General features: G+C 39.1%; 1 protein-coding gene across 7 annotated transcripts in view; it reads right to left on the reverse strand.

The window, feature by feature from the left end:
• The window catches only part of CDC42BPA (CDC42 binding protein kinase alpha), a 188876-nt gene extending 165556 nt beyond the window's left edge, over window positions 1-23320 (reverse strand). For 6 of the 7 annotated variants that reach the window (XM_080408787.1, XM_080408785.1, XM_080408784.1 and 3 more), the window contains exons 1-2: window positions 22901-23320; window positions 21896-22120 (exon numbers count right to left, since the gene is read on the reverse strand). In XM_080408787.1, the coding sequence (XP_080264913.1) occupies window positions 21896-22091 (196 nt within the window). In that variant the 5' untranslated portion in view covers window positions 22092-22120; window positions 22901-23320. The remainder of the gene's footprint in view (window positions 1-21895; window positions 22121-22900) is intronic. The other variant, XM_080408783.1, reaches the window with a different exon arrangement.
• Between the last annotated feature and the right edge of the window lie 311 nt (window positions 23321-23631).

A 23631-nucleotide genomic window follows, 5' to 3' on the forward strand; every position in this document is an offset into this window, starting at 1 on the left:
TTGGCTGTAATCCATTTATGGAAAGTTGTGCCTCCAGCATCCCGTTGCAGTGCAAGAATAACTTCAAAAACAAAATCAAGCGTGGCTGTGCCTTCCTGAAAAGGAAGCTGCTCAGAAACATATAGCATTTTGAGTCACATTTCACCACTATGGAACAGCTTTTCTGAATTAAAAATAGTATATACTTCTAATCATTGCAACACCTTCCTTCAATTTTTTTGACCCATAATTTAATTTCCAAACCAAAAATATTTTTATAAATGATCCCGATTTTAAATCGCCAAAAATCTTTGAAAAGTTTTTGATAGTTAGCCTTCAGACATAATAACACAAGAAAACACAAAAGAAAATCCAGCTGATAGTTCGTCTTGAAAAAAACAAAAAGACATATGCCAAAATAATTCACACAGCTCTAATTTTATATTGCAGACTTTCTGTGTATAACAACATATATTTTGTTTTACTTGAGGGTTTTTTAAGTGTGTATCTGTATTTCAGAAGTCTGCAAATCCTATTTTACCTGAATGGACAGCAGATCATTAAATAAATTTTTATTTAATAACATTTATTTTTCACATTTAAACACTCCTTATTTTTATAGCAGAGCATCCTTTCTTCTTGCACAACTATCCACCTATCAGTAAATGCCCAAAAGATTTCTAAATAACAAGTATAACAAAATTAGTATGTACAACTGTTTCACAAAAAATTGGCTACACGTAAGAGAAAAGCCATTTGTCTTTTGTTAGAGCAGCTAAAGAACAGCAATTTATCTCAAAAATATTTTTAAAACATTAATTAACAAGCTTTGCATGATACTGCAGTCATATCTGAGCACACAGAGTGACTTTTTGTAAATATTACGAATTGGGCAATGACACAGTGTTTGCCTCAACTCAGAAGTTTTGTACAAGCCTATCAAAGTAACTCTTTTGCGTGTAGTCATGGGAGCTGGCATAAATGACGTCAAAAAACCACACACCTTTTCTTCTGTATCACACACCAATTGACACGTTTCCATTATTTTACAAAAACTTAATTTCTTTAGAGAATTTGAAATAATTACATTTCATATGTGCACCTTAAAACAAGGTATTGTTTATAAAATACCAACACCAACATGATTATGATTACTCTATCACTTTGTTACAATTGCATGAGATGAACAGTGAAGACAGAACAAGCTGCAGCGCTCCCTCTTTGGCACTCGCATCAGGAGCAGTCAAAACATCGATGAATACCTCAGGGTAGCTCTTCGGTGAGAGCAAAATACAATCATGAGGATTTTGGTTTTGTTCTTAAGAACAGAAATGTTCAAGTTAAAGGATTACTTTCAGTACAAGCTTTACTGTTTCCCCACAAACAAAAATAAATCAAGTAGCAGACAACAGTTAAAAACAGTGACTAGATCTGAATACAGTCTTCTAAAAGAAATGCCAAGACATTTGAACCGTTTCAGATTTCTTTTGGATTCTGTAGCTGTGCCACTTTCCACATTTTCAGCTGAAAAAGGCTTGTAGCCAGAAGAAAAAAACCCAAAACCCATAAGCAAAATATAGCCTAAAAACCTTCTCTCAAGATGGTAAGGATGGGTGTACTTGTAGATTAGGTGCTTCTCACAGAACTAAGCAGACACCAACACTGCACAACACTTCATGTAAAGCTCTGATTAAAAGGTGAGTATTGTGCAGGTTAGAATAAATGAAACTGCTCTGGACATCTCTGAAGGCTTAGCCCTTCCATAGTGTAGTGTTTAGTTCCCCTATGAATACGAGGTACACAGGCCATGACCTGGCCTCTCGCAGTGTTCTCTGAGCATCACTCACTGGAAGATCCAACAGATTCACCACAATTAGCTCTAAAGACCCTTTGTCCCACTGAGACTATCAATGGAGAAGGGTATGAGAGAGATCCAGATTAAATTATTAGTTGAAAGCCATAAACTTACAATACTAAACATTGTATTTTACGTAAGTTCTCCAAAGCACATCACATACTACAGCTAAGGAACTCTCAAGATTCCCAAGAAGCCCACATTTTGCAACTGAAGAACAGAGAAAGTAGGTATCAGGAATCTGATTAGAATCAAACATGAGTACTGATACTCTCATAAAACACTGCAGAAAAAATACAAGGCTGTGCCAATTCTTTTCTCTTTTAGCTAAACTTGATATGGTAAACCTATCCCATGAAAATTCACTCTTGCAAGAGAGCATCAGGAAGGTCCAGTAGATAGTTTCCCATACCCTGCAAATCTGCTGTCGGACTAAACAGAAGTATTGCCTTTCCAGGTTCCAGACTACTTCTATGGAAGCAGTCAAAAAATATGATCAGAAAAATCATATTAATTCACCAATAAAATCTGTCTTGAATTTCCCTAGCTAGATCTGCTAAGTGATTTGCATCATTCTGCACAAATTAGCAAGGTTCAGCAGCCTTCATGTTGCCTACATAATTGCACCACTATCACCTATCTCTCTCCAGGTACAGCACTACTTCTACACTAAATACAGACAGGCTGCCAGGAACTCTATGGATTGAGTATCCAATACTGGTATTAATGCACTATCTTTTCAAGTATACTTAAAGATTTTTACCCAAAGTTAGTGTAAGATGCATGGTGTGCAAGTTTCCAAGCTCAGGGTCTGGAAAAGATGACAGCAATGAATTACCAGGGGCAAGGAAAACTTTAAATAAAGACAGGCTGATGATGAAATAAGTGACATGGGAGCACAGTTTAAGGCATAACCTGTATAGTGTTTGTTTCCTTTCTCCGAACAGCATGGAAGTAGCTGCATGGATGTAAGAGTTAACGATTTGGCCATCACTGAAAGTATCCTCCCTGCTGCCTCTGTTGAACGCTTGCTTCCTCTGTTCTGCACTCTGTGAATCTGAGCAAGAGTACCAGGGCCAGAAGTGTACCTACCAAGACAGAGAAGAGGGTCTCAAGACACTCACATCTCCAACAAAAGGAAGGTTTTTCCTATACCAGAACTGCAGCACAATGGCATGAGTGCAGCTTTAAATATTCTTGTGATTAAGTAAGCAGCAACTTACTTTGGTTTTGTTATGTAGCAGTGAGATTTTAAAAGACGAAAGTACAAAAAACAGTACTTTGAATTTGGAAAGACGATCGGTGCTATGCTACTTCTTAATTTAAGGTTTGGAAAATTATGTTCCTACTACAAAGTCTACTACTGGAGCAGGAAAACATAGTGCTCTTCTCCCAAAAATGGTGAAGCAGAAGAGATACAGAATGTCCTTTATCTTTGGGCCTGGATGCTGTCTTCTAGCCACAAGTGACTGGAGCTGGAATTGAAACACTGGCTTCCTTCCCTACTGGCTGAGGCACAATACTTTAAACACTGAAGTATCTTGCAGCTGTAGCTTCCCTAAGTTCATCCCTCCCACAAATGAACAAGAAAAAAAAAATATTTTGGACTATGGCTTTAGAATTACCTTTCGATGTTCAAAGATACAGCAGCATCAGCTGCAACATGTTGATAATGCAAACTGACAGGCACGCTAAGCAAAAGCTGAACTATGCTCTCCTAAAGGTTGAGAGAAGTACATGACAGAAAGCCTCTAATTTAGGCTCTTCCTGGAAGCCTTTAAATACATTTACACGCTGTCACTGAAACTACAGTAATTTTAAACATGCGTTCTAAAATGCGCTTCCCTAACACTGACTATCTTAAGCACAGTACACCCCCTCCTTAGCTATCTACAAAACATAGTGACACTGAATCTAAGCCAAACAAAACTTGTCACCCCTTCTTTTACATAATTTCTCCCTTTCTTCATTTATCAGCAGCTCCATCACACCTCATTTTAATTCAGAAAATTGTACTCATCTCTTCCAAAACAGAAGTTGTTTTCAAAAACTATATGCACTAGGTTCAGAGAAACTGGCTGTCCTGATCAACTACAGCTGCAACAACAGGGTAAATATATATGATTTCCATACATACCTTACACAATTTACAAAGTGAGCATTCTGTTCAAAACAAAACAAAAAGACAATTCACTGGAATAAAACTGTGATGGGATAAAGAACGGTCAAAGAAAAGAAAAAGAGAGAAATAAGGGCTAAGATATCAATGCTGAAGACTATTAAAGTCTGGGACGGGGACAAACTAGAGAGCACGGACATACAAATGACAACAGTCTACCACCTGTCCAATGCTCAGATAAGATATATTCAGGTGGTTCCTGAAAACAGTACATCTTATTTATTCACATCAAGACTTGTGAATTCTCACAGAATTTGTTACATGCACTCTTTTATAGTAGGATTCTAAATACTTTACCTCTCAAAATAACCTTCCAAAAAGCCAGAGATATTACCACCTTTACGACAAAGGGAATTGGGACATAATAAATTCAGGGGGAAAGCAGTCACCCAATATTAACAAATAATTTTTGAATTCCATATAAGAACTTTTTAGAGCACATAGTATTATACAGCGCTTTACAGTTTAAAGCAGAGCTCCAACTGAATTCAGTGACAGCTGGGAGTTCTCAGTAACTCTTCACATCAAACCACAGGAAGTCAACTAACTGATCCACATGGTGATGAATGCGTAATTACTGAATGCACAATTACTGACTGCATACAAAATAAGTGGTTAATATCCAGCATCATGTAAAAAAACCAACCCTCTGTAGCAGTCAGCAAGAGAATCAAATTCTCCATAGCATCATTCAATTCCCCCATAAAAAAAAATACTTCCTTTTCTGCAAACCACAATTTTATTCACTACCTAACTACTAACTCTGACAGCTTACTCCCCAACAAAATCCCAGAGCCCCTATCCTAAGGGATAGAGGGGGTGGGGGGGTAGGGTGGCACAGGAAGAACACCACGATCACACAGCTACAGGCAAAGATAGGACACACAAACATAGATTGTTAATCTGCCAGTTTGTGTTTATACAATTTTTATTTTTTCTTTCAGTATTTCTATCATAGATACATACTAGTAACAAAATTAATTTTCAGGAATTTACTGTATTCAAGTCATTTAGTAATCTCTTAAATAACAACAAAACTTTCACTCAAAACCCACTTACATAACATTCAGGATACATCTACAGGAAAATGATCTCCAGTTGCTCCTAAACTCAATTTTTACCAGTCCTCTGAAGCAGACACTCTCAGGCCTGACACCTGGCAGAGCCCCTGGAAGGTGCAGCAAACATCTCTCCTCTACTCTGCAGCATGCTTAAACCTCACCATGTGTCAGGGGATCTGCAGAGACTGGCTGCCTCCAGCTTCTTCCTCCTGAATTCTGATACTTCATATTCTATGCTTAAGTGCCCGTAAGTAGAGAAAAGTACAGAAAGGCATATCATTAACCTGCAAAGCAATTTCCAGAAAGACTCCCCATTTCAATCCAGAATGCATCTTACCTTCCCATTTGAGAAGAACGTACTACATGGGCTATTTTGGCTAAAGCTATAAATGATACATTTTCTTTCTTTTAGACTAGGAGGAATTCCCTGACCTTCAATGCAAAACCAGAATCGGCTCGAGCTTTCATGCAGCCAAATTACTTCATAACACCTACATTGCTGTTCCTCACTCAGTTCTTGCACCATTAGCATCTGGTGCTGTATTTCTGGAAAAAGAGATAATTAAAAATCTCCTGGCCACTCAACAAGGTACACCTACACAATACACATTCTTCAACTTCTTAAGCTTTTTGCTGCTATCACTGATACATTTCACCCAACATTCAGTTCACTGCCCTCAGGTATGCAGATGTCAAGCTATGGAGCTGAGCTGTAAATCTTTATCACTGAAACAACAATGAAGAGGCTGGGCGAAAAATGTTCAATATCCAGTGAGTGTGGAAAGATTCTATTTCCACAAGTGCTTTCAAAACATAACTTGACATAAAAAAAACCAAAAAAACCAAAAACAAACAAAAAAAGAAAATAAAAGTAACATAGTCGTGAACTAGGCCTTGCATTTCCAAATGGCAGGGAGGACCAGCTCCTGGTTTTATTACAGGCTGCCTGAGATTAAGTCATTTGCCAGGTAGTGGGGGCACACTTTCACGCATAACACAAATCCCCCAAATTCAGGAGAAACTGTATCCCTGGCCAAACAGCTCAAAGACAATCCTTGTATACTGTTCAAGTCATACTCAATGCACAACACACTTGGAGTAATTCTGAGAATTAGGCAAGAGAGATTTGGTCCTACTTGTCCTGTCACCAATTTGAAACCACTCTAATGCAAGGTACATACGCTGGGGGAACAGAGGCTTTGGGCCTCATGTTTAGTTCACATCAAAGTGCTAAGGTTTAAGAATGAGTTGTAATTCTCAACAAACATGGAAAGGTGGTTCTGAACCACCATTATTGGTTCTGCACTTGTGCAGAAGAGGGCAGTGCCCCAAACACAACGAGAAGGCCAGTGCTCTGCAATACCACTGAAACGTCAACAGATCAAATTCTCTTTTCACAGTAAGGTTTCCTTCCTGAGCTATCAGGCATGAAAGAAAAAGTAAAGAAAAATTATCACATTGACTTCTTGTGATTGTCCTTCTCTTAACACTGTGAACAACTTCAAAAGAAAATACTAATGGATTACTCCAAGTATTTCAGTTCTGAATCCTAACTACTCAACTAATCAGCCCCAAAATGAGGTACATTATGCAATTAATGAAGTCACAAGAGAGAAACATGCTTCTTTTTTCCAGTGCAACCATCTGCAGTAACATTTCTGAGGAATTAAATCAACCCACAGGAAAAGTATTACTGTGCTTGGTGCATAAAAGTACCTTAAAACACCTTAAAACAAAGATTATTTTGACTGTGCTAACAAAGCCTAGGAGATTCTTGAGCATGGCAATTCAGTCTCAGCTACCAGCTAAAGGCACAAGAAGCAAGAGGGAAAAAGCATTCAAAGTGATGAGTAAAGGAATTACTCTCTATTTAATCTGCAGTTCACCTACTACAGTACTGAGCTCACAGAATGGAAGGGACTTACTATATTATTACATAAAAGAAAGCTTCCCCTGTCACATGAAATTGTGAAGAGAAGGGGGAAAGGATGCAAGAACCTCCAGAACATTAAGTTCTTCTGTGCAAGTTGGGATTTAGGTCAAGAAATGAGCAAGTCATCAGCTCTGTACTCTTCCTTGGTATACTTCAGAGAAACAAACACATTCATCAGCAGAAAATACAAAGAATAAAAACATTGAGCAGGAGATGGGATAACTGCATTATTTACAAGCAGGAAAACCACAAACGAGCTATTGAAGCTCTCCAGAACAAACACTGATACGGGATCTGGTTTTGCACTAACTTGCACTTCATTCATATGTTACTGTACCATACTAAAAAAAAAACAATAAAAATTTAAAACCCACTACTGTTCTGACAGCCCTTGATTTTATACAGGTGTGAATGACTATCCATTACTTCAGATGTCATGTGGTCAGGATGTCCAATGGAAGTCCAGTGTTTTGGGGTTTGTTTCCCCCCCCCCCCCCCCAAGAAAGCTCACTTTAAACAATCAAAGAATACATTAAAAGTTACTCTTTATCCATCTGCTAATGAAGCCAAGACTGGATTAAAACTAAATTCCACTCACTACAGACAAGCAAGAAAACAAATTCATTTTAGTAAGCCGATCACCTCAGAGCACCAATTCATTCGTGACCTTCCACACCTGACTGTAAAAGAAAGGCAGCAAGTTTCTGAAGTCCTACTGTAAAAAATCAAGAATGAGAACCCTAAATAACTGTCAATTTACAAATATTACATGTGCAACTGTAAAGCAGAGGAACAGCTGTTCCTTCCCCCATTCAGAAAGTATGCACAAGGGCTGGCTATGGCAGTAGGCCATGGAAGGCAAATTCCAACGCTTGCCATATTTTCACTGAAGAACTCGGAGAAACTGAATCCCTGATCTGATTCCTCAGTTCCAGGTATATCATAAATAACTACCTCAGGACACTTCAAGAACTTTTGCCATTTAAATCTGGCAAAGCAAAAAGGCAAGTTACAGCGATTTGTACAAAATGTTTCTGCACAAAACAGGAAGTAAATGCAAATTACAATGAGACAGTGAAATCACTCAGAAATACCCTTATTAAACAAACTCTCCCATAAATAGTGATAACTTCCAATGCAAAGCATTCTGTATTATATAAACTACACTGTGCCTGGGAGATAGTTGCTATCTGCAAAGTACTATCTCATGAATAGTTCTTGAATTTTTCTTTTCCAATAATATTTTAAGAAGAAAAATTCAGCATTTCTCTTCTGGCATGTCATGACTAAGTTGCTGTAAAAACAGACTAACTAACCAACCAACTTCAGGGCACCCTACAGAATGTGTTCAAAAGTCCTTAGGCACCAAACACCAAATCAAAATGAACTAAAAATGTAGCACATCCATTCTTAGTGGAAAGTTGAGTTTTATATAGCACAGTTGCTTTAAAATCAATTCCTTGCAAGCATGCAGTGGGAACAGGCATGAAGCAGATACTCAGGAGGACCAGGCAGGGAAAAAAAAAAAAGAAAGGGTGGAAGGGTAGGGAGGGGGAATTTCCTGATCCACAGATATAACCGTACTGTGAAATTGCCTACCTATACTGTCTTTTAAACCTCAGCTGAGGACTAAATACTAAGTTTTAAGAGTACTTGCCTCAACCCTCAATTGAAACTTTTTTGAGCAATATCTACGCACATACAGCTTTCCAGGAGATAATTTCCAGAGTTAGCTGGAGATTATAATCAAGAATTTCTGGTTATCTCTCTTGTCATCGTATCTGACTTCCTGAAAGCATACAAAGTTTTATGGGAAAAGTTTCTGGTGTAGCAATGTTATATACAAATATCCTTTCTCCTCTCTGAACTGAATTTTGCAGCCTAACAGTTGCTTGCTCCAACATCACCCCCACCAGTATTCCCCAAAGTCCACACAAGCTAAGCAAACCCTACATGCAGCTGGAGTCAGTGTAGTTCTATTTCATAAATAGTAAGTATGAGACAAAATTTAAATGTACACGTTACATTTTATATAAAATATTTAGACACTCAGGGAAAACTTTTCTGAAATACCAGTGGCATGCACATACTTTGGGACGCTGTGGGAAAGATTTTGGGAAGGTGAGGAACAAACTGCTGTATGAGTTAAAAGAAGCTTAATTTTTATGGAGGTCCAAGTTCACATACATAAACAGTTGCTCAAAACACAATTCTGGCAAGCATCCACCAGACCACTGCAGAAAAGAGCACTTCCCTTATGAGAAATAAAACAATTGCCACTGCTCCAAACTGCACGATGCTAAAGTTACAGGAGGGGGAGGAAAGGACATCACAGCAACAAGATCACAGGAATATGATTCTAAGCTTTCTCCTGTAACGACATCAAGAAAAAGATCACCCTAACAGTACACTGAAAATTTAAGCAAATAAATAAAGCATTTAAACACACAGAAGTTACAAGCCACCCACACCTTCAGGAATTTCCAGAGCCAACATTTCAAAAACTTTGAGGGGAAAAAAAAAAATTGGAAGACACAAACACATAAATCTGGACCCTAGAAACTGCTTTTCCAATGAATTTTTTAAGGGCCTTTAACAAACCACAGCTCTGCCTCTGTTTCTTTGCAGAGATATTTAAGATGCTAATGACTGACTTTTCTCAAACCAATTTTCAAGGCAATATACACAGGTGCCCAGTATCATCGCAAATTACTTTCTCACCAGGAATCATACTACTGGAAGAAAAAAACCCCCACACATTTACAATCCTCCTAACTTGGAAACAAATACACATTTTGAAACTATACTTGAAAAAAATTCAGCAAAATAAAGAAAATATTCTCTTGGGCATCTAGAAAAAGCTACAGTACTTGAACGCTTGTTTTAAATGCATAACCAGTTAATGCCCTCAGGAAAGTGGCTTGGCTTTCTTTAAAAGCTCAGCAGCAAATATTATCTTTAATACCACACAGGTATCAGTGAATTAACGTCACACTTCTCTCCATTAAATGAGAGCAGGATTTGGCTTACAGATGCTTTCTTCTTCCTACCAGACAGACATCAAAGTTTTGACTTAACAGGTATGAGCCAATGCCTACCACCTAAAGTCTAGATAGGTTTATTGTAAATAAAAACAACAAACCAAACCACCAAAAATGTGTTTTCCTACACATATAATCTGTATCTATGTATACACACAGAGTCTTCTGCATATAGCATCTGAATTTCTATTTAATAATTTTATACACCTTCAAAGATTGACAGTCCTCCTTCCTAAAGATCCATTGATGAATCCATCCCTATTTAGAAGTTTAAACCTTCTGAAGTCTTGACACACCACCTATGCCTGGGAAATATGACTTTCACCAGAGAGCCTGTTTATCTCACTAAGAAAAAAGCAGCAGGGAAAAATAGTACCTAAGTCCTGAAGTGCCAGGCATAGAAGAATATGGTATGAGATGGACACTAAGGCACAGAGAAAAAAAAAGAATCTGGGTTTATTCGTAGAGTCCTAGGTTGAAATTGTGAGGCTCAAATGTTGGCAAGTCGAACACTTACAGACTTCACATATTTCTGTCTTATCTGAATACTCCAAGCAACAAAGGACATCAGATATTACACAATGCAGAAATGCTAGGCTGCTTTTATAAACACACACACAAAGGACCCCAAATCCCTGTGATAGGTGTTTATGCTTAACTCAAACGTGCAGCTTGACATGCTTGACCTGTTTTTTCTTGAAGCTAATGAAAATTCTGCCACAAGCTTTTACGGGGATGGTGGTGGGGTTGTTATTGAAAACAATGATTGGCATACCAAGAAGAAATCCTTGCAGCTTTGCCAAAATTATTTAATTTACTATCTTCCACCTCCTGCAAGTTTCCTCTGCCGCTTCCCATAGGAAATGGTTTTGCACCCTTGATGCTGGAACAGTGTTAAGAATGACCTTCACACCCTGTCACTGTAAGAACGTATGATTTCACATGCCAGAGAGGGGGGAAATACAGAAAGAACTGGAGAAGGTGTGCCTGAAAGAAAATGAAAATCTGAAGTAAAAGCAAAACCAAATAGTAGCCTAACATTATCAAAAGCGCCATGAAAATCTAGCAAAGTTTTCTTTGTTGCTCTAGAATCAGTGGGTAACATCAAAATGACTATTTTACCAGAGAAAATATTTGCCCCAAACAAGTGAATTAATTTGATCTAATCAGATCTGACAGTGACTTATTCTAATAGTTTCCTTAAACTGGAAAAGAAAAAGAAAAAAGGTAACAAAAAATAAAAAAAATCCCCGAAAGATGGAACCCCTCTCTAAAATGAAAGACACAAGGCAAGAAACTGTTGCTCTTTTTAAGACAGAATTAACAATTGCCTAACTCCTAGGGTGTAAAATTTAATTTTGCTGAACATGAGTAGTCATCACTAAGAATTGTCAATTACCATTGTACTTCTTAATTGGGGGGGATCACAAGATCACATTGAACAAAATTATACAAGTTTTAAATAATCATGTGACAGTTCAATGTCACTGAAAGGTTCTAGTGCCACAAATTCAGCACATTTTATAACTGCATGTATTGAGGCTCTAGAAACCAGCTGACGCACAGCAACAGACCATATAGATTTTGGGGTGTTTAAGAAGCTTTTGTAATTATAACTATAATAATATACATGGTTAAATACATTTACTGACAACATAAACTACATGATGAAGATAAAGCAATAAACCTTGAGACTGGATTGTTTCCTTATGAAGAAAAGTTAATGATGAAATTAAAGCAAATTTTTAGTATTAACATCAAGAATTTCTTGGAAGAGATTCTCTTCTATTGGTAGTGCCAAGGATCACAAGGTGAATGTAATATTGTCAGTAAATTTTACATTTCTTTTCTTCAAAACTAAGATTATTTAATTGAATTAGTATAAATTCAAGAAGAGTTTAGCTAGATAGCAAATCAGCTGCTCCTTGCTCCTGCTGCACTCTTCCACCTGGTTAAAGCACTAGGCTACAACCAATAAAATCAGGTGACATCTCTGTCAAGTCACCCAGGAAGAGGCTTTACAGGTGTTAACATGAGCTCAGGCAGCATATACTCAATGGCGTATTTGTACAGATACTCACTGAAGTAGCTAAGAAACTATGTCACCAGAAGCAACTGGTTCCAAGATCATCTCTCAAGCCAAAGTGTAACTCGAGGATCAAGTTAACCAAGAAATACCAAGTTAACAAAATAATACACACCAGCTGTGGTAATACACATCGTATACCATTTTCTCTTAGCAACCTTAACTCTATTTAGAGTTTGCTTTTTGAGAGTCTAAATTATCAACAGTGGGAGACATTAAGTTATTCTGTTACTTTCAGAAAAATAAGTAACACAAGCAAGTATAAAGGAAACAAAAAAGCCAGCCTACTAAATACTTGGATCCAGAAAAACCAATTTGCCAAGTTTATTTCAAGAGTTAAATTATGACTTTTGCAAAGATACCTAAGTTTAGAAATACATCTTTCCTTAGTCAAAAGTGGTTGCCAGCTATGAAGGTAAAAATAGTCAATATTAGGGATGGAATGACACAACAAAATAAGGCATCTTAGGACAGGAACAGCACAGCTAAATGATAATTATTTTCTCTGCAAATTTATATTTGCATAGGAAGTGGCTTCTATAACTTCCCTTTAACTTAATAGATCACAGCAAAAACAGGTCTCTTTTCTGTCAGTCCCTACTAAAATTATAAAGCGATCCTTTTAAATTATCAAAAAAATAGAACAAAGTGAAGTGTTCTCTAAAAGTTGGGGGAAATAGAACAAAACTACTCCAAGTGTGTTAACATAAGAATCCTTGTCTTTCAGTTACAAAATATACAAGGTAAACTGTTTAAAGGACACTAAGCAACACTATGCCAAATACCCCGAAATACACAAATACAACAGCACTTTCTTCTTCCAAGGAATTGTCATCATCAAAATCAGACAGCTATTTTGAAGACCCCTACTCATAATTAGAAATTTTCTCATTCCAAGAAAAAAAAAAAGTTTTGTCAATTGTTAAGGAAACAAAAAGGTTCACAGAATTTCTACAACAAGTATCTATCAGAAAAAGCTGGTAATGTCAAAACTTGGTTCAAAATTGTAGCTTCCTTGCATGTTAGAGGGAATCTGAAATGCAGCCTCTAAGCTTGGAGCACAGGCGCTACAGTAGGTGAAGCCACTGAAGTCTGGCCGGTCACAGTCCTAGCCCCCTCCTTTTGTACAAACACCAGAACAATCTCTTCACACCACCAGATCAACAGATTTCAACACGTTTTTGCAGGGTTAGTTTTTGACTAGGTATGTCCCTCTACCCACATAAGTACCAGCAAAATGGAGAACACTGGATTTAGCCAGCCTTAAGACACCATCAAGTCAGCTCCCACACAAGATAAAACCAGTGAGTTATAATTAAAATTCCAGCTTCTATTTCCTCCTCCTGTTGTTACTGTGTGTCCTGCAAAACATTCAAATACAGCGCTTTATCTACAAAAGGCAGCATGGCAAAGGTGAAAGAGCTTTAATGAACAAGAGCAGGAAATACCTTGTGACTATGGTGTCCCCGCAGCATGAACGACATTTTCTTAAACTACTTTGCAGCCCGTAACAAAAATTGTTGCCACCATCCCCATCACTTCTTTATTTCAGTCTTAGGTATTAAAATGATGAAGCTATACTCTCACACCTCTTATCTGGACTACAAATGTAAAACAGATCACAACTTCTTACTCACAGCCAGAACAAACAGCCCAAGGCCCCAGCTCTGTAAGAGCTTACAAGTAGAAATGATTCATGTTAGTAAATCAACTGATACGTACTGGATCTAATAAGAAATATATAGGATGTTTACAGAAAATGCTGTGTGGGTGCACCTGTAGGTATACCCTGCATCTATTTCTCACAGAGGTAACAACTTTCTGTTACCATTCTCCACACACAATCTCCATATTACAAATCTGACCAACAAAATGATGAAAGCCTGGGGATGACTGGGGAGAAACAAAGGAAAAAAGACAATCCAAATCTAGAAACCCAAGATTTTGGCCATGGGAAGATCAGTCTGACACATGGATATCCACATCATATTAGAGAGACAAACTGAGAACCTGCTCGGATGAAAAGCAACGGAATGGAAGCAGGGAAGATAAGGAGGAGGCCTCAGCTTAGACGGGTAAGTACAATTAAACTTTGATTTGGAATAGCATTACCTGTGAAAAACACACAGAAAGGAAAGGAGGAAGAACTCAGAAGTGGAGACCTGTGGGTCCTTTACCGCAGGTGGACACGTCACAAGCAAGGTGGTCACACAAGCCTAAAATAAGGTAGGATTTTAAGATTAAAAGGATGGGACAAGGACAACAGTGTGAGGGAATACTTAAAAAAATAGATATTTTACACAGAAAAAATGCTCATGTACCCTCCACTCTGAGGACAAAGTACTTCCATGCTCCCAAGCTGGGACAACAGAGTCCTCCAATCTCAGACTTCTGAGACTGAAAAGAAATAGAACAAAAATGCAAAGTCTTGCTGGCCTAATCCCACAGTGTTTGAAGGAAATGTAATCACTGTTACTAACATCTATGAATGCTTTTTCTCTCCCCTTTGGAATGCCACTCTAAATTCACCAAACCTACTGCTGAACAAAATACATTTAAAAGGTTGGGGTTTTTCCCTCTCAAAACGGCCTACAAAATACTACAGTTCATAACATCTACGAGCTTCAGATCAAAATCTTTCCAAAAAGATGCAGACAGAAGGTGCGCTAAGAAGCTGATCCCTAAGAATAAAAGAAACCTACAACACTTGTAACAAAACTAATTTAAATCAAACTGGAAGTCTAGATATGGATAAGGAAGAATCATGAAAAACAAGGTTTTAGGAGTCTAGATATACCTCATGGGGATTTTATCCATGGTGACCACTAGTAAACCCAATTAGGCTGTATTACCAGAAATAAAGCAAACTGACCCATCTGAATAGAAGATTTTTACAGTTGTTATTAAGCCTAATGTCATGTTTAAACTATTTGAAATAAAAATCTTGTAGTTAACAAAAGATTGCACATGACTGACCTAAATCACTTGCATTTTTTTAAAGATTTTAGTCCACATTAGTGGCATTCCCAAGCTTAATGAGGATTTTAGAAAAATAATGTGTCGAGATAAGTTAGGCCAGAGTAGAACACAATATTCTAGTTGTTCAGCCAGAAATAAAAAATCAAATTGAACAAGTATAAATGCTTATGGAAGGAACACCTGCTTCGCCAAAAGATGAAACTTAAAAGAGTCTAGGAGCTGGCCTTCTCTTTTAATTCTGTCTCAGCTATCCACTGTACCTTTTTTAGTCAGGTTTTACAGCATGGCAACAGGACCTAACTGCTTCTGGAATTTTTCCGTGCAAATGGAGATGGCAAATTTTTTAGAGTATAAAAGTAATTAGAGATGCTATGAATGAGTTAATACTTTGCAAAGACATATCCAGGATAATTTACAGCATCCACTTTCTAAAAAAAATATGGAAAAATTAATTTCCAGGATAGTAGCCTGCATCCACTTTGTATCTGGAAATTCTGTATCTGCAATTTGCAAGAAAACTGCAGAACACCACTGACATTTGACTACCCAGCCACAGGTATGACTAAGAATTGAAATAACTTTTATTTGCTGTTGCTTTTCAGAATTCAAGCACTCATCTACTGGCATAATTTAGAGCTTCAAAAATGAAGGTAGTTTCTCTCGATCTCTGGGGGAAAAAAAAATTAATATATATTTTTTTTTTGTAACAAAGTATTACAGTATATTGGGCCACGTAAGCTCACCGCTCTTACAGCACAATATTCTTCTTTCAGTCACCTGTGAACTGGTAATATGCTACAGGTTACAAAAGAGTACGTCAGTAAAGTTCAGGAGAGAAGGGCCAAAAGATAAGGAAGGAGTTTGATCTGGTACACACACGCACAGCATCATATGCTACGCAGAGGTTAAAAATTCAAACAAACCTTCAGCAGTACATCTTACAGTTATGAACATCCCACAAAAACTACTGGATTAACCCTTTAACATGAAATGTCTTAGTAACAGGGAATTTACTGTGTTGTCATGAGGTTTATAATGCCCACTGAGCAGACTAACTCATATAATTGTATTTCTCCATTTGTCCCCATTAGACCAAAGCATGCTAGGAATTTCTATACAGAATAAAAGCATTCCCAAAATACCTGAAAATGAAGTATTAGTTAGCTTTCTATCAAAGCCATACTCCTTTGCAATAAAAAGGACATCATTGACAGAAGTCAGTCAACCTAAATACACAAGCCCCAAAGCTTGTCAGGCAGCCTCTGAATACCTCCAAATTTCCCCAGCCCATAAGAATAAAAACAACCAAAAAGAACACACTTTAAAAAAAAATCTTAGTTTAAAGTAAAAATAAGCTTAAAAAACTTGGTGTACTTAAATGTGTTAAGAAACAAACATATTACAGTGGGTTAATTGCCTTGCTCTACTGGAAACTGGCTTTAACCCTATTGCAAAACAACTAGAATTAACTGGATGGTCTTACAGTTCATTTGATCACATCATAACTGTTGATAAACTTAATTAGTTTCCCCTATTCAAAACAAGAATCAAAACTGAAATAAATGTAGAAAAGGTCAGAACTCAAAAGATACAGAGATTAAACACAGAGCTATCGAGGAGTAAGGTCTATACAGGCAACCATTCTCCTGGCATATTTTCCTGCAAGTTTTTCCTCCTTCTTCAAGTACTTTGGTATAAAACTGCATCTATAAAATGCTATAAAAGCTGTTTACACAGTATTCTGAAACATGGAGATTTCAAGGTCGTTTCTATTTGATAGCATTGAAGAACCTCCTTCTCTCACCCTAATCAATAAAAAGCATTTAATTATTAGCTGCAGCTACGTAATGGAAGCAGCAGTTTACATAAAAAGCACTAGTGTTACCATAAACAATGACAGAAATTTGTGCATCAAGAATGCCACAATGACTTCTACATAGATAGATCCCCATACCTCCACATACCTCAGCTGCAGGCAATGAAACAACTCACATTTAAAATCAGGCATATGCTTAGGCACATTAAATGGCCTTGACAAGCAGGATGCTCATTCTTTCCCAAAAATAATTTAATAACTGGTTTTGGTTATGTCAATCATACCAAGAGGTGTTCACAGTTTTACAACTGTAAGAAAAAAAACCCCAAAGATAATTCCCAAAATTTTTAAACAAACAAAAAAATATTTCTAATGTCTTACTACTAAGCACCAAAGTCTACTTAAAAAAAAAAAAAAAAACGAACACTTAAACAAGTTGAATGCCAAGTCTTTTACTTCTGTCTCTGCTAAGAATAGGACCTAAATGAAGGATTACTGTTTTAAATAAAAAAATATAAGCAACTCATAGCTGAAAATGCCTGTGATTTTTTTCATGACCTACAAACAGATGAGTAACACAGAAGATCTGCAGGAGTCTACAGGCCAGGTTTTAGTTTTCTTTTGTCACTCATATTTAAAAACAAACCCCTCTCAAAAACGAGCATACCATTTTTTCTCAAGAAAAAACATGACAGAGATAACCAGAAAGAAAACACAGAGAACTTCTCCACAACTCAGTCTTGAAAAAATGGTTTTATGGTGACAGAACCATTTTTAATATCCAGAGATGCTGCACATCTGGATGACAGAAGTATGAGACCAATGATGACAATCCAGTCTATGACCATAACAGCACTGCACAAACACCACAACATTTCAGTTCTACTGGAGGTGCAATGAGAAGAATTTATTTCATCTTCCTTTGGTAGAAAAAAAACCCACAACATAAAACTCACTAAAGGACAGTTCACATCCTTCCTGCAAGAGAACAGATTCAATCAAGTCACTGACCTCATCAAGCTATTGGTAATGCCCTCCATCTTGCTCCCTTCTACCTCTGCACATTTTGAAGTTTATTCGAGTTTTCCTTCAATGCATCCCAAATAATATTGTTCTAGTTTCTTTTTAAAAACATTTCAAATTGGATCCATTAAGTTTTCCCAGAACGAAAACATCTCTAAAAGATCCTTTCTATCACTGTATTTATCTTCCCTGTTCAGCTTATCAGCCTTCATTACCTCCCTCACAGTCTTGTGTCATTGTGGCAACTCATATACATGTAGAAAAGAAAAAGCAAAGTGCTTGGAATTCTCAGTAGGATCTTCTGGTAAGCTCCAGTTGCTATAGTTAGACAATCCTTTTTCTAAATCACAAATACAACTACCAATAGAGATAAAAATGAAAGCTAGCATCAAATACATAGAACAAGCCAAACCTAAATGTCCCATTTCCTTCCCATCATCTCAAAACACACCCTGATTTAACCTACAGAACTCAAATACAACAGTTGTTTCCACAGTTTTTTCTGCATATTAAATACCTATGTAACACAAGCAACAAAATCAAACCATCTTGCCCACATGCCACAAAACTAATAATATATATAGGGAAAGTAATTATGTTTTTACTTTAAGATACACAAAAAAGGATTTGGGAGGTAATACAGATTCTAAATCACAAAACAATTAACCTGACACTGCAAACTAGTCCAATGTAATTTCAAGCACCTCAAAAAGACTGAAAACCTACAAAAATATAAAACTCGACTTCACATTGCAGAGACCTTAATTTTTCCATTTGCTGAATTAAACTTCCAATACCAAACCAAAACAGGAGATGAACAACCAGTTCAGATGCTCAACTGTTTCACCTTACTTGATTTTTTAAATAAATAATAGTCCTGAAAGATCCAAGGACTCGAACACGAAGCTTCTTAGTTCCCCTAAATATAGCAGCAGTCACATGGCTGTTGCTAAGACCACATTAGCTTTTACAGGCTAGAATACCTCCTAAACCTTTCCCCCCAAAATTCAGATTGTGCTGCTATGCATATTCAATCTTAGATGAAATGTAGAATGTAACATCTCAGACCTAGAACAGCTTTGAAAGAAAAATACACATCCACATACAATCCCCCCAAAATAACCCCACCCTAAATCCCCCACTAAACCAAACAGTAGTACCTCAAAACTACGCCGCCAAAAAGCAGGAAAAATTATTTGCTCTTGTGCTCAACAGGAGTCTGTGAGCACCGAACAGCTATTTATTAAGCCTTTTCTTAAAAACAATTCACTATAATCATAAGCCCTTTTGTTTCTTCAAAGAATAATTTTAAAAAGCAGTTTAAGCTTCAGATGATGGAACAGTTCTCAGGGGTAAATCTGCACTTTGCAATTTGTAAATGGACAAGCATACCAGTTCATACCATTTCAACACCAGTTCCAATAATTTCAGATTGCACTCTTCACAGTAACGAAGCAAATCCGTGGATGCTTGGCATAAAACCACAAAAAGTCTTTCCAAGTCAGCAACTGACACCCCCACCAGCAGATATAACTGGCATCAAGTTTTATTCCACTGATGGGAAAAACAAATTAATACATACTGTTTTATACAGTACATTCAAAATGAAGAGTGCTTCACATACAGCAGCTTTCAGAATTCCCTGGTGTAAAATTGGCGGTGTTTTCCCTACTGTTCAAATAGGGAAGGTGGAAAAAAACTGAGCTGAAAGTACTTCAACGTTGAGTCACTGAGGGAGGCAGGGGCAGAGCCTATGATTCCTGCCAGCTTCCACTTCGGCCACTACTCGGCACATCTCCGACTTTAAAACACATATAACCTTTTTCTAATCGGCCACTTGCATTGTTTCCCCTTTTTGGGAGCAAAATATGCAAGGTCACAATTATATCAAAGAACAGGATACCCTTAGTAACTTCAATGCTCCAGCGCACCAGAGGGTACACTCACCTCTGCAGGAACCTGATTTTGTCAGCCCCCCTGATCTCAACAGAAATCCCAGACAGCTAGTTTCACTAGGAGGGCTGGCTTTCAGGAGAGAAAACTCGTGTTTGCAGGAGAGCCATCATCCACACAGACACTTCCAAAGGCAAGCACTAGAAACTGTTGCTCTTGCATTTCTCCTCACAAACCCTCTTGAAAAAAACTCTCAGGGTAGAAGTCCTGACAGCAGAGCTGGGAGCAGACAGAGGACTTGGGCAACTCAGCCCTGAAAATGGGAGCAACTGGTCTTGTCTGAAGCTCAAGAGTCCCACTAAGGCACAGCTGAAGCATGAGAGTGGAAAAGTAGCAGAAAAAATAGGCCAGCAAGAAACCTTATTCCAGCCGTTCCAAAACAGTGTATTATTTCCATCAGCAGCCTGTAAAGTTTATTACAGAAAAATTCAGGTACCGTCAGAGCCTTGTAATGATGTATTTATCCATCAAACAACCACCACTGAAGTTACCAGTAACCCAATACGATGGGTCCCAAACACACGGTTTCTCTGATTATATTGATACAGTTAACTTTATTATTACTATTAATTTTTTTACAGGATATCAGCTGGCTAGATCTGCTGCAGGCAGACTATACTAAGTTCCTGCATACAAAACACCCTTGGAGCATCCATATTTTCCCAGCCTCTCACAGCTTCTGTATGCCAGCAACAGTTTTAAAGGGAATATTCTTCAGAAGTACTTTTAATTAATATTTCCTCCTTAGCCAGAATTCATTAAGTATTGCCTGTTCCTTCAGATAATAAGAAAACAAAGACCAATGCAATATGAACAGTACAAGAAACTTAATTACTGAGTCAGATGTCCTTTAGATGTCAGTATGACTACAGTGAGGAGCAGGAAAATAAAACACACACATATCAGCCTCAAGTTGTGAGATCAGTTATCAAAACAATGTCTTTCCTCAGTGACTTCATCATTAAAAGCTCAACCAGCTACTTAATCAAAAGCCAGTTACATGTTTTGAAAATGTGCTGGGGTTTGTTGTTTTTTTTTTTTAATAAAAGGAGGCCTGCTGATATATTTACTACCAAGCAAAGGTAGTAAATGGTTCTGCATGTAAATGCAGAAGTGCAGCATGACTTTGAAGTTTGAAGGTCAGATACAATAACTGCTCTCACCAAGGTTCTTGTATCAGACTGCATCTTCTGTTTTGCATCTATGTTTAGGAGGGGGAAGAAAACAAATTAAGAAAAAATACAGAGACAACTAGTTCTGTGACAGCTTAAGAACTGGAGTGCTACCATTCACCTGTTTTCATTTTAAAATCTGCAAAACCCTATCTTCCCAAAAGGAAGAAAGAAAATGGCAAGGGTGCTAGGGCGAGGGACACACACAATTTCATTCTGCTTTCCAACTTGTTTTCCTCATCAGGAATATCAACCTAATTAAGTCAGCGATGGTTTTATGTTAAAGAAGAGAAAGCCATTTTCTCCATTTTCACAGATATTTCAAATCCATGTCGTTTAAGAGAGCTGAAGGATTTTGTTGTTGATCGACACCTTTTATTTTAAAACAGTATAAATTTGACTGCTGATGCAAATCAAGAGGACTGAGTACTGATCTTCTTTCCAGGCACCAGAGAATTTATCCCTCAACCCTTATATATTCCCAGCAACTTTAGGATTCAAAATCCAATAGCTGGGCCTGAAGGCAAACACATATACCTTGTGTACCAGAGTCTGATCCATGTCAAAAAAGAAGGGGGGGGGGGGGGGGGGGAGAAGAAAAGAAGAATGTATGTTTTACACGCACACCTCAAAGACAAATAACCAATGTGGATTTCTTTTTAGCACCACCACCACTTTTAAATACAGTAAAACTGATAACACTACCCAGTAAAACACCGAGTTATAAACAATCCCCTCTTACACGTAAGTAACAGACATCATACCAAGCAGACAGGAACATGGACAGATGTACACAAAATAAACACATTCAAACTTACCCCACTCTAGATACTCAAGTATGTTCTTCTCTCTTCTCAGAGGGGAATTATTACATTCATCATAAAGGCAGATGAGTATATCCAGCAAGGTTTCCACACTGAAGCATTGCCCATTAGTCTGAGTTGGCCCATCCAAAATAAACTGCTCCAACTGCTTCAAACGCACTTCTCCAGACATGGTTGTTTCAGTTTGCATTGGGGTTTCTTTTTTAATGATTATTATTACTTCGCAAAAAAAAAAACAAAAAAACGAAAAAAATAAAACAAGAAAAAATATGTTGAGGGTTTTGTTGTTTAAAAAGACGTCAACAGTATTTTTACCAAGTGTCAAACTGTGGTGGTGCTTAATTTCCAGCCCACCTCGGTGTTCCCAGTCTGCAACTAAACCCTTATGAGTTTCAGACACACACATACAGCGTGTATATCTGTACATACATAATTTTTAAGAAAATAGTTATCCTGAAAAATCCGAAACGTTTTAATACGCTTAATAAGAAGGGAGAGGGGAAAAAAAACCCACAACGTATGGCCACTCCTGATGCTTTAGAAATAACAACTGCACTCAAATTCAACCAAGACTGACTGACACCGATTTCACCGTGCGTGCACAGGCATACACACTTATATATTTAAAAAGGTCTTCTCCTTCATTCCAAATGCAGATCATGCAGCACGATCCTGAGGGGAGCCCCAGCGCATCACTAAAGTCTAACAGCCCCCTCCGGCTCGCACCAGCGTTTCACCGCCCAGAACGGATGGGAAGCTAAAAACACACCTATTTATACATTTATATAGACGAAAGGAAAAAGAAAACAGGGCGCGCACCGGCGGGAGGGGGCCGCGCAGCCCCGCCGCCCCCGCTGCCGCCCCCGGCCCGGCGGCCAGCGCCTCCGCGGCCATCGCACCCGCCGTGGGGGTGGGGCGCGGCCCCCCCGGCCGCCCCTCCTCAGGGCGCAGCCACGTCCTGCCCCGGGCAGCCTTTCCCGTCCTCCACCTCCTCCTTACCGAGTCTCCTTTTAAGGCTTCTCAGTGATTGAAAAAAACTAAAGTCTTCATCGTCGCCCCCCTTCTCCTCCGCTGCGCCAAGGGGCGGCGGGCGGGACGCGCGCCCCTACACGCCGGCACGGCCTCGGGGCGGCTGGGAAGCGCTCCGAGCCCTGTCAAATCCTTCCCATGGCTGCGGCGGCGGCTGCTGCGGCGGAGACGGCGCCCTCCTTCTCCTCCGGGTGCGCTCCTGGGGCGGAGGGAAAGCGCCGGCGTCCCCGCTCCGGCCGCACGCTGCGGGCCGGGAGGCCCCGGCGGCGGCGGCTTCACTCCCGACGGCGAGATGCTCTCCCGGCTTCGCCCCCCCGGGCAAAGGGCATCCTCCCGCGGTGCGTGTGTGTGTGTGTGCGTGCGTGAGGCGGCGGGGAGGGGAAACAGCGGCGCCCGGCCTCCCTCCCCTCCGCTTCCGCGCCCTCCTCTCCCCCGCCGCTCCCTCTTTCCCTCCCTCCCTCGGTCACACGCAGCAGCAGGAGCAGCCGCCGCCGCCGCCGAGCTCGCAGCAGCCCAACATGGCGGCCGCGGCGGGGGGGAGCAGCCGCCGAGCGCCGCCGCAGCGCGGGGAGCCGAGCCCGGGGCCGCCGCTACTGATGGGATTGAGGGGAGGAGGGGGGTGCTGCAGCAGGGAATGCAGGGATACGGGCGGACCGGGCGGAGGGAAGGGAGGGCGGGAGAGGAGAGGCCGCCGCGCAACG

This window comes from Falco punctatus (assembly GCF_963210335.1).
Source record: "Falco punctatus genome assembly, chromosome: 12".
Taxonomy (NCBI): domain Eukaryota; kingdom Metazoa; phylum Chordata; class Aves; order Falconiformes; family Falconidae; genus Falco; species Falco punctatus.